This window comes from Cyprinus carpio, chromosome B18 (assembly GCF_018340385.1).
Source record: "Cyprinus carpio isolate SPL01 chromosome B18, ASM1834038v1, whole genome shotgun sequence".
Classification (NCBI taxonomy): domain Eukaryota; kingdom Metazoa; phylum Chordata; class Actinopteri; order Cypriniformes; family Cyprinidae; genus Cyprinus; species Cyprinus carpio.
This window is the reverse complement of record NC_056614.1, coordinates 1416381-1428302: the sequence shown is the minus strand read 5'-3', so window position 1 is coordinate 1428302 and position 11922 is coordinate 1416381. Positions and strand designations below refer to the sequence as shown.

The 11922-nt window shown below is 38.9% G+C and overlaps 1 protein-coding gene across 1 annotated transcript; it reads left to right on the top strand.

Annotated features, from left to right (window-relative positions):
- Positions 1-371: 371 nt before the first annotated feature.
- Positions 372-10372, top strand: dusp8b (dual specificity phosphatase 8b). The gene is made up of 5 exons (XM_042743502.1): positions 372-974; positions 6423-6589; positions 7138-7297; positions 7540-7663; positions 8432-10372. The coding sequence occupies exons 1-5, from the start codon at positions 866-868 to the stop codon at positions 9495-9497; spliced, it is 1626 nt and encodes a 541-aa protein (XP_042599436.1). The 5' UTR covers positions 372-865; the 3' UTR covers positions 9498-10372.
- The last annotated feature ends 1550 nt before the right edge of the window (positions 10373-11922 follow it).

Genomic DNA, 11922 nt, shown 5'->3' with positions numbered 1-11922 from the left:
ACCTCATTTGGACAACTTTAAAGGTGATTTTCTCAATATTTAGATTTATTTATTTATTTATTTATTTTATTATAATTTTTTTTTTTTTTTGCACCCTCAGATTCCAGATTTTCAAATAGTTGCATCTCTGCCAAATATTGCTCCTTACAAACCATGCATCAATGGAAATATTATTTATTCAGCTTTCAGACGATCTAAATTAAAAAAAAAAAAAAAAAAGAAAAGAAAAAAGAAAAAAAAACTTGACCCTTATGACTAGTTATTGTGGTCCAGGGTCACATATAATGGATTGGCTCTATCTATCCAATCATGATATGATTATGCATGATTAACGGCTAATGATTGATGAATGACGTCACCCGTGATTAACGCCGATTGATTCCAGGACAAACTGTTCTTCTGTGGAAGCGCTATAGCCGTGAGTCAACACGGACTTCCCAGTGACAGGACACAGATCATGCACGTGATGATGTGCCACTACAAAAGCGATGACTATCTGTAAGCAGAGGGGTCGCTGGGAAGCAACTAGGGCTCCTTTGTTGATTGCAAACACACACACGGCCCGCACCGAGCCGCGCTTCCCCATCGGTGGACGCATAGTTGTCTGATGAGTCAGAAGTGTGGTTGCATGCCTTACACATGAGCTATTACTGAACACAGGCCCCAGTAGAGCACAGCCAGTGCGCTCATTCACAGACGGGGAGGGAGCGAGAGGGAGGAGGCTCAACAATAGAGAGGCAGGAGCGCGCCGAGCCAAAGTCAGAAGCGAAGAGACGCGCCAGAGGAAGCATCTCCACCTCTGATCCCTGTCCAGCGCTCGTCTGAGCTCCGAGTGGATTGTGGAGGCTTTCTGCACGTCGCCTGGATGCCCGTTGACTTGGTGATCCCTCCTCCGCTGTGGACAGACATGCACGAGAGCGAGATGAGGCTGAAGATGCGCGTGAGGCGCATCAAGGAAGGTCGAGATCTGAGAGGTGAGCTGGACAGAGAGCGTGCGCTTGTGGGATTTAGATACACTTGCGTGATTCATTTCCATTTCATTTTAATCTTGCCACTCTATTAGTGTGGGTGCATGAACTTGCATGATTAATTTCCCTTTAATTTATTATTATTTATTTATTTGTTTACCTTGCCACTCTGTTATGGGAAGTGTATCCGACTGAGTGCATCACTGTATAATACAATATATGTGCATGTATATATGCAAGTGTACGTCTCATTCACTCTGTTATTGCATCTCTCTGACCTCCTTCTTATGTTTGGACATCGATGACAAGTTGCTTCAGGGGGGTAGATTCGATTTTTAGTTACCTGTCATAGTGAGTTTCAATCTTTGACTTAATTTGAATACACAGAATATCGAATGCATTGTTTATTATGAGCGAAGTGAAAGTGAATGCAAACAAGAGTATCATTTAAATAAAAAGCAAATACATTGTTTACATGTAAATGGAAATTTGTTAGGTATTTTAAATATATATAAATTAAATATATATGTATTAGATGTTAAATTTTATTTTATATATTTAAAATCAAATAAATATGTATTATACTTAAATAGAATACTAAATAAAATAAATAAATAAATAAAGAGCATGTATTTTTAAGTACTTTACATTACTGTATAAGAGGAAATATAAACTGTCTTCAATGTTTTATGAATAGTATTTGAATTTTCAATATTGATAGATATTTAAATATTTCAAATGAAACCTTTGGGTCTTACATGTGTGATATTCAAGGAGCTCGTCCCAAATGATGAGGTAATGCCATCTGTTCTGTTGCAACATCTTCTCTCACATATCTAATTTAGGGACATTGCGGGACAATAGTTCAGGTGAAGATTTGCAATACTGTTTTTATGCAGATTTTAACCGCCTTTGATCTATCATGCGCTGACATCAACAGCAGAAGTATGTGAGATTTGAAATATGACATTGTGTCATTCCATCAATCTGAATGTGTCTGAACTTGCTGGAGTATCATGTCCCCCTTGACAAATTTAGCAGTCTTGTTGTAAGGTCCAGCTAAGTAAGGCCCTAAATACTACAGATCTGTCTTTAGTCCTCACACACTCACATAATGCACATTTCATTTCAAAAAGCGCAGACACAACTCTGCTTTTGTCCTATAAAAAAAAAATGCAATCTGCACAAAACAAAATGCATTTATCCTAACCCTAACCCTAACTTACAAAAGAGAAACAAAAGCAATTAGTCAGAGAGCCAACAATAATCGTAACATACAATGCCAGGTTTATTAGACAACTATATTAGGATCACAGTACAAACTCTGAAAGTGGGGATTGTTTTACTCAACCAGCCTGTAAGTGTAACTCCTGCGCACCATGTGGAGCGCTGAGGATATTTTGGGGGACTGATATCATTGAGATCTCACTGCTCACCAGAGAGGGGATCTACCCTGCTTTTTCCCTAAATCTTAAAGCTGAAGCTGTATTATTTCAAACCAGATGTTCAGGAAAACCAAATCAGATTTCTGTGGATCTTGCCACTAAGTTGCTAAGTCACTTGTTGAGGTTCATTTCTGTTCATTTTCAGTGTTTGTCTAGTTTTTAGTACAAAAAAAAAAAAAAAAAAAAAAAAAAACTAAACATTATTAAATGAAGATGAATTTAATGGAGAAGTCTTGTTTTCTGAGAAACGGATCAAAATGAAGTTTTGTTTATAAGTCTTGTTTGTGTTTTGGAGTTTATACTTAAAACAAGAACAAATATCTGCCAAAAGAGTCAGAAAACATTTTTTCTGACCTCCACTTTCATATATTTGTTCTTGTTTTAAACATAAACTGACTTCATTTTGATCCGTTTCTCAGAAAACAAGACTTAAGTCATTTTGCCTCTCAAGTAAATGTAACATTTAAAAATAGATATCATACTGGAAAATGACAGAAATTCTGGTTATATATATCTACTGCATTATTCATCATGAGGAAACTCAAAGTGAATAAAAAAAAACAAGGTAATTGAAATATACTTTTTTTTTAAACATTCTCTCTCTCTCGCTTTCTCTCTCTATCTCTCTATATACATATATATATGTGTTTTTTTTATTTTTTGGGCAGTTTAAATGTGAGTGTGCATGTATTGCACTTACACTCAAATCAGATTTTTCAATGCAAGCACTTTCTGGAAGTTTTGCAGTTCATGCAAAACAAGATGGTTGCTTGCAGCACAGAATGTGTGTTAAACCTACACTAAAATCAATAATGAAGTCATTTTTATCTCAGCGAGCCACATGTCATGCAACCCTCAGAGCGGATTGGCTCCGGCTGTCTGTCCGCAGTAGGACACGCTGACATCATGCCTGTGGAATGTCAGCCGACCAGGTCTGCACTAATTCAGTCGCCTTCTATTCCTCTGTCCTTCCACATGCTTTTCTAGTTTTGCGCGGTCTGGAAACCGATTTCACTTTGGCTTGTGATGTCATAAAGCAGGCCACTCAGTCGTGGGATGTTAAAACCTCGTGTCAGAGCATGTCCACGCACCGGGTGCTAGTCAAAACCTCTGGGGTGCATATGTGAGCAGAGACGTTGGCCACCCGCGTGTTGAGCGATGATGTCATCCCGTTGGCGGCTGCTTTTAATAGCTGGAAACAGGCAGCCCTTGAGCTGGGCCTTAAAGGGCCAGGCGCTGCTTTAAAACAAAGCGCGTTGCTGATTTGAATATTCAGCTTGCGCTTTTATGAAGTCAAAACTCACCGAGTGAGTGGCTTGAAACAGCTTCCTGGTAGCTTGGTGAACTCTTGGCGTGAAGTCAGTGGCCTGGGGTTACACCGGTGTGAATCGAGTAACACTGACACTTCTTTCCGTGACAAGAGCGGGTCATGATGTCATTCGTGACTCACGTGAAAAGGCCTTTTAAACAGGTCTGTTTGGTTTGACTCACATAATGGCCTTGCCGAGTGATGTCATGTGAACATTACACCGAAAGATCCAGAACTCTTTCTCGGCTGTGAACTGGGTTAGTAAATGTTGAATCGGATGAAGGATGAATAATTGCCTTCTCCAGTCACATGCATTGCTTCATGCAGATGAGCTTGTCTGCTTTTATTGCCTGTATTCAAATGTTTTGAATCTTATTGTTTCTCAATCTCTCCCTGTTTCGTAACAGTCCTTCTCCCAGCTTGATTTGCATGTGCCTGTATGTCTGAGGCAAACTCAAACACTAATTCAGAGTGATGATGTCATGTCTCAGATGTTTAGACGAGCGAGGACTCATTCCAAATCAGCAGTTCCTTTTTTGTCTTTATTTCAGTTGTTTAAAGGAATAACACAAACACAATAGTGCTGTTTTAGGTTTGAGGTCACCAAATAAAGGGCCAAAAGAGGCGTCATTAGGGATCTCAAAATAATTGCAGATGGAATTAAGCCATTGGCTAAATCTGGTACAATGCAGTACATAAAAGTAATTATGTTCAAATACCGTACATGAGTCCACAGCAATGCACCATAACCTTCTTTTCATTATAAGCTTCAGCAGCAGTTTTGTCGTCTGCTGCTTTAAGTGCTTGAGCTCTTTAAATCAGGATGGTTTCTGATTGGTTGTCAATGTTTTTATTGTTCATTCTGAAAGTGGCTTTAACAATATCGGTAGCACTTTATTTTACAGTCCGGTTCCTCATGTACATACTATGTACTTATTATAGTAATTACAATAACTATGTAATAACTAGATACTAACCCTGAACCTACCCCTAAACCTAACCCTAACCCATGTAGTAACCCTTTATTACCAGAACTTTCTTAGATAAATACACTGTAAGTACACTATAAGTACATGTAAGTACACGTACTGTAAAATAAAGTGCAACCACAATATCATTCCTCTGTGATGTTATCGTTATACAGCAGACTCACTATTCTTTAAAACTATGTCTTGTATATCATTATATTCGTCGTCCTTGGAGTGAAGGGGCCTTTAGAAGCTGGAATCATTCACAATGAAAGTGTGTGAGACTCTGGTCGGGTGTCAGTGATGCTGGTCACAGGGAGAGGAGATGACATCATGCAGGAAGCAGGAGACCGGAGAACCAGACACATGCAGCTCATTGCTTTTCTCATTTCCTTTTCAAAGAGGAGCTTAGCCACTCTTGCAACCCAGCAGCAGTGTCGACCGATTATTTTGGAAATGTAATAGGCTTACCCTGCTTAAAATGTAATTAGTAGTGTAATTATTTCAAATACAATATTAAAGTAATCTAACTGATTACATTTGATCACTTTTATACATTTCTAAAGGATGTTTCAACTGTCAATCATTTTCAGACATTGAAAGCTGGCAGGGTTAACCTTACAGACTGATGCGGTCAGATTTTCAAAATCCTCCATCACTTGAATTATGATTGTAATAATTTAATTTTAAAGCACAGCCACCACAAAATCAAACCTTTTTACTTTGAGATCATTCTGAGGTTAAATGCAAATCATAAAATATAGTTTTATAGTTATGATTTTAATATGAAATATAGTTTTATGTTTTTGAAATCAAATCCTTGCATAAAGGAAACTCTGGCATAGCAATGCCTTGTTTTTTTAAGGTTTACATTATATATTATTTTTTGAAGTCTAACAGGGTGGGTTCTAAATTTGCACAGATGCCTTTTTTTTTTTTTTTTTTTTTTTTACATTTCTGTCCCCTGAAGAAAAGAAAAAAAATCAATAAAAAGTTGTTAACAAAAAAAATAATAATAAAATAAAATAAAAATGATAAAATAAAACAGTTAATCTTAAAAAAAGCACATACATAAACCAAAGTTGGAGATAAATCAGTTATCAAATAAGCATGTGTCCTATCCTGTGTCCTGAAATATTGGTGTCTCATATTGTAAAGCAGTCAATGCAATTTGGGAAAGAAATCGATCAAATCGTTATGCGTGAGAAAATATTCAGATGTAACCCCCTTTGTAATCATTAACATTTTCCTAAGTAACTGTAATTTAATTACACAATTTTTTCTCAGTTATTTTGTAATAAAAATTTCGTAATTCTGTTACATGTAACTAGTTACTCCCCAACACTGCAAACTGGCTTGAAAAAGCAAACATGGGTTCAGAGAGTATAAAAACAGTACCGCAAAAGATTTCTTCATCCTGGCAGAGGCTCATCCACTGTACACTAAGTGTACTGGATAATATTCTAGTGCAAGAATTGAAATGACAGGATGTTTCTGCTGTGGCGGAAAGGCTTCTTGGCCCCTGTGGAGCTTGTGCTGGGGGTTCATGTGTAATTCAGTCAGTTAGGATGTTTGGAAACCCCCTTCATTGTTACTATTATTCCATTCTTACTGTAAGTAATTGCGTTTGCAAGAACAATGTACGTACACACAATATTTTATGGTCTCTGTGTGAATCATATCCGAACATATTAATCCTAAAACAGTTCTCTTCTTCTCTGTTCTCTTTCAGGTGGCTTTGCAGCTTTCTCTTCCTGTTTTCCCGACCTGTGTGAGAGTAAACCAGCCACTCTTCTGCCTCTCAGCCTGTCCCAACCCTGTTTACCTGTGGCCAACGTCGGTCTCACCCGCATCCTGCCCCACCTGTACTTGGGCTCCCAGAGAGACGTCCTCAATAAGGTTGGTGGACCTCAAGAATTAAAATAAAATGTAACAAATAAGTTGTGTAACTATTGCATAGAGACCCCTTGAATATAGTCATATCAAGGAAATGATTTCAGTTTCTAACACTCAGTAATTCCTGTGGTGAAGACAAAACAGATTTGTGAGGCATGATCAGATAACCAGGAATAGTTTTCTTTTACCTGGAGGGTGTTTGCGCATACCTTGGAACAACTTAATTGTAGTGTATCTCATCACTTACTTAGATAACAGGCAGCTGAATGCATTCCGGGAAAATACTTTCATTGATGCTGGGTTGACTTAAATGTTAGCCCTGTCAAGTTGACATGAAACTCACCACCAAAAAATTTTTTTATTTTGTTTGACAGACTATCTTTCTGCATATTTCTCATTTATAAAGCTTTAGCATGCGTGACAGACTCACTGATAGAGCCAGAATCTGCTCAAGGAAAATGTTGGATTTATTTATTTTTTTTCCTTGTTCTTTCTTCTTTGGAATTGGTCTGTTTGTGTGAACTTCGTCAAAAGCTTCCATCTTTTAACAGGAACTGATGACTCAGAATGGAATCACCTACGTTCTAAATGCCAGTAACACCTGCCCCAAACCTGACTTCATCAGCGACAACCACTTCATGCGCATTCCCGTCAACGACAGCTACTGCGAGGAGCTGCTTCCTTGGTTGGAAAAAACCAACGAGTTCATTGGTAAGAACGTCAGACTCTGTGGTTTGCTGAATGGACAGTGGAGTATTCTAAAAGCAAGCTTGTAAGATGTTAGAGACCTTAGGTTAGGGGCTTGGTTAACACGAGCCATCTGTGCACCAGCATTTGAGGGAGGCATATGTGATGTCAGCGTTTGAGGTGGGCGAGTGAGATGACCTCATGCTTTGTGTGCAGTTTAACAGTGGAACTGCTTTTGACCAGTTTGCTATTCTCTCTTTCCACAGACAAAGCCAAGTTGTCAAACTGCAGAGTCATCGTCCATTGCTTGGCTGGCATATCCCGCTCTGCAACCATTGCCATTGCCTACATCATGAAAACTATGGGCCTCTCTTCAGATGATGCCTACAGGTAACTGCAGCTCTTTGGATGTTCAGATGCTATGGAGTGCCAGACCAAGCTTAGACTAAGGTCTAAGTTTGTTTGCTTCCGTTCTAGTTGGTGGAACAACATAGTCATGTGTGACAAAACCAGTCATAAGGGGCATTTATACATCATCCGAAGGCTTAATAAATATGCTTTCCACTGATGTATGGTCTGTTAGGATTGGTCCAAATTTGGCTGAGATACAACTATTTGAAAATCTGGTAGTTCTTAGCAATGCATATTACTAATCAAAAATTAAGTGTTGATATATTTACAGTAAGAAATATATAAAATATCTTTATGGAACATGATTTTTACTTAATATCCTAATTATTTTTGGCATAAAATTTTTTTTATAATTTTGACCCATACTATGTATTGTTGGCTATTGCTACAAATATACCTGGGCTACTTATGACTGCTTTTGTGATCCAGGGTCAGATATTGTTCATTAATCTAGTCACAAAGCCTGGTAGGAACATCAGCATCCCATGTTGGGGACCATCCCCAGATCATCCAAACAACAATATTGTTTGTGTCAATGAAATATGGTGTCTATCTGTTGTGTTTTGGATTGTGGTCCCAACCTTGAGATATTCTTAACAAGCCTAATCAGCAAACCTCCGCTGGTTTACCAGCATAGTTGTTTGTCTGTGCCGGTCCACCAGCTAGATCAAGACCAGGCCAGCATTTGCATAAACCAGTTGAATTTTGGCATCCAATTGAATTTGTTCATATCTGACGTTCATGTAGGTTTGTGAAGGACCGTCGGCCAACAATATCTCCGAACTTCAACTTCTTGGGTCAGCTGCTGGAGTTCGAGAGAGGCTTGCAGATGAAGAAGAGTCTACCCTGTGACCCTATGAGGTTAGCAGGGAAGCCGACTAAAGAGGTCCGAAAGATGGAGAGCGATCGCTGCGACCAGCGGACTCCACAAGCTGCAGAGATCACCCTAAAGCCTCCATCGCCTACCTCGCTGCAGAAAGACCTAAGCTCCCTTCACCTGTCCACCGAACGAATCCTTCAAAACAAACGGCTCAAGTGCTCCTTCTCCCTTGACATCAAGTCTGTATACTCCTCGAACCAAAACCAGCTATCTTCTCCCAACTCCTCATCGGATTTGGAAAACATGCCCAAACTCTGCAGACTTGACAGCCTGAGGAACAGCAATGGAGTATGTCAGTACCCTTCAACGATGAACCACCAAAGCCCTACCGAGTCACAGTGTACTGCTGTGACTAGCAAGTCCAGGACGAGCCAGCAGAGCGAGAGGTGGGAAAATGGTGGCTTGGAGAGGTTAACTCTTTCCCTCAAACTGAAAAGGGGCAACTGTGGGCCAAGACCCCAGGATCCCATTTGCAAGACCAATTTGGAGGCGCCTTCTTTCCTCAGCTTGCCGCTGGGTACGTCTGCTTCTTGGACCATGCATAGAGGCTCGAATGAAGCCACCACCCCAATCACACCCACGGGTGACTGCCCTTGGTTCTTAAGCACTAATTTGGCACCATCTGGAACAGGGAGCACCATGCACTTTGGCAGCAGTCCTTCCTGCGCGGCTTACAGTTGCAGTGGCCAAGCTGGCAACTCCAAGGCCAGGGACAAAACGCCAGAGCCGCTGGACTTTCAAAGACACAGTTGGCTCGAGGATGGGAAAGCAGTAGTGTGCAGCGTATCGCAAGTGGACACGAAGTACAAGCGCCGCAGCTGCCAGATGGAGTTCGAAGAGGGTATAAACACAACGCAAAGCAGCGAGGAATTTGGGAAGCTGGGCAAGCAATCCAGTTTCTCTGGCAGCATGGAGGTCATCGAGGTATCGTGACAAAGATGACAATCTAACTCCAGTGAAAGCTGTTTATTTATTACAGAGCTCTGTTGTTAAAGAGCTTTGTGTCTAAGAGGGACTCGTGTCTGATGCCTTTTTCAAACTAGGGTTGAAACGGTGTAGTTTAGGTGTATAAGGAGACACTAAAGATGCTGTCCATTCGGTTTTGCAAATAGCCAAGTCTCTGGTATGGTGCTGGACTTACAAGTGTTTTTAAGGAGCTTATAGACTATGATATGCACTCACACCAAAGACCTCACAGAGTGACCTTTTTCTGGCATGTCATCTTATGGTACACTCAAAATGAAGGAGCACAACAGAGGATATAGCATGACCATACAAAGACACTAAACGAAAGAATGAATCGAATGAGTGTGTTTATGCTGGTTTTGATGCAAATTTGGGCAGTCGCACTTAACAGTGACTTTTGAGGAGGGACTGTATGTATGCCCAGCTTTGAGAAGATGTAATTACTCTGCGACGTTTATTTTTTGTCATTGCCCAATGTTCTATTTAGCTATAAATTGAGTAAATAAGGGCAGTTGCATTCAATAATGTCACTATTCAGTGTTATATATTTTATCAACAGTGTAATAAAAGAGTGGAAATATGAAGTGTATGTTCAAGCTGAGATACTCTCAGACCTACTACTGTGCACTGAGCATGCTCAGAACGGCTGGCTACCTACAAACAGACAAGCTGCATCCAGCAGCACTATGTACTAAGCTGTAAATCTAGACATATTTACATGTATATGTAAAATAAATGTACTTCAACTTAAATGGTCTATTTAAAGTTTCATGCATTTTTGCTTTAATTTATTGTATTGGTTTTATTCTGGCAATGAGCAATAATATATTATTTGAAAACAGTTTGGTCTTTGTCTGAGTCTCTGGTGCAAATACAACACAAACACACACACATTTATAATAGCTGTTAACTACAATACACCTACACACACTTTACTTGCGTGTGTTATCTAATGGAGAAAATTAATCTTCTATTGATTTTAAATATAGCTAAATATAAATGCTATAAAATGTACATTTAATCTCTAACAAGCTAAACTTTTACAATATTAGAATAATGATAATAATAATAAAAACTTTATTCACCTCTAAAAAACTTGCTTTTCTCAGATTTTAAATTTTGTCCTGAGGATAATAGAGAGAGAGAGAGAGAGAGAGAGAGAGAGAGATCCAGCTAACAGGAAACATTATCAAAACATTCTGACAAGGTTCTCTTAAAGTTATGAAGAAACATTCCTCCAGTAACGTTAATAGAACATTCATTCAACATTATTTGGTCTTTAATGATCTCTAAAATGTTGTTTAGACATGTTTAAAAAGTAAGTACTTGCTTCAGAATGTTCAGAGAACATTTAAACGTAACCTGTGCAAAAAGATAAGACTGAATGTTGCCTAAATGTTGACAAAACCAAGAAAAACATATTTTTAATGTTTTAAAAGAAAAAGGACACACACACACATATAATTCACGACACATGTTAAATGTGAATATGGTGCATACAAAAAAAAAAAAAAACCTTTATTGACCTGTGTCTACACTAATGCAGAATATCAAACTGACAAAGACTGTGAAGGGTCAGTTAGCAAAGTGAGACAAGAATACCCTACAACAGATTACAGAGCTGAGGTTAATTTCCAAATATTAAGGTTGCAATCAACATCTAAATCTAATTGTGTATAAGTGACGTTCATTAGTAAGTGTTGGAGTCTGGTGTGGTAGGTGTTGCTTGGAGGAGACAGATTTGTGATGCTTTGTTATAGACTTTCCATTAAGCAGCTTGACAGGCCAAGATTTGTGTTCTGTATTCTATACGGTCAGGATCTAATTTAGGCCGTGTTTCTGTAGGAGTCCATGTAATTGTGTGTGTGTGTGTGTGTGTGTGTGTGTGTGTGTGTGTGTGTGTGTGTGTGTGTGTGTGTGTGTGTGTGTGTGTGTTTAATCAATGAAAAGACTTTCACATCAGTTACAGCAAATACATTTCATACAGCTCAGCACTAATGAAGCAACCATTCACTCGCTAATGATCTGCACCTTACTGAAGCCACAAACACACACACAACAGACGCTTAAATTTACAACTGTACTTGACTGACTGAGTGGTTTAAAATCTATGAGCCCTAATTGTCTTTTGCATGTCAGATTCCTTGTTTGAGTGCAATTAGGAGAAGGACAAAATGATGAGCGTATGAGAAACATAACTCACCCAAGTAGAGTATCTTCCTCTGGCTTTATTTGGCAAAGACACACTGACTAATGCACAGACTGCGGAAACACTGAGCAACCTTAGAAGAGTATTTGCATTTATAAATGTTCATGTTGTGTCTATATATATATATTTTTTCTTTTATTATTATTTCAATATATATATGCATCAGTGTTGTGGAAGCTATAC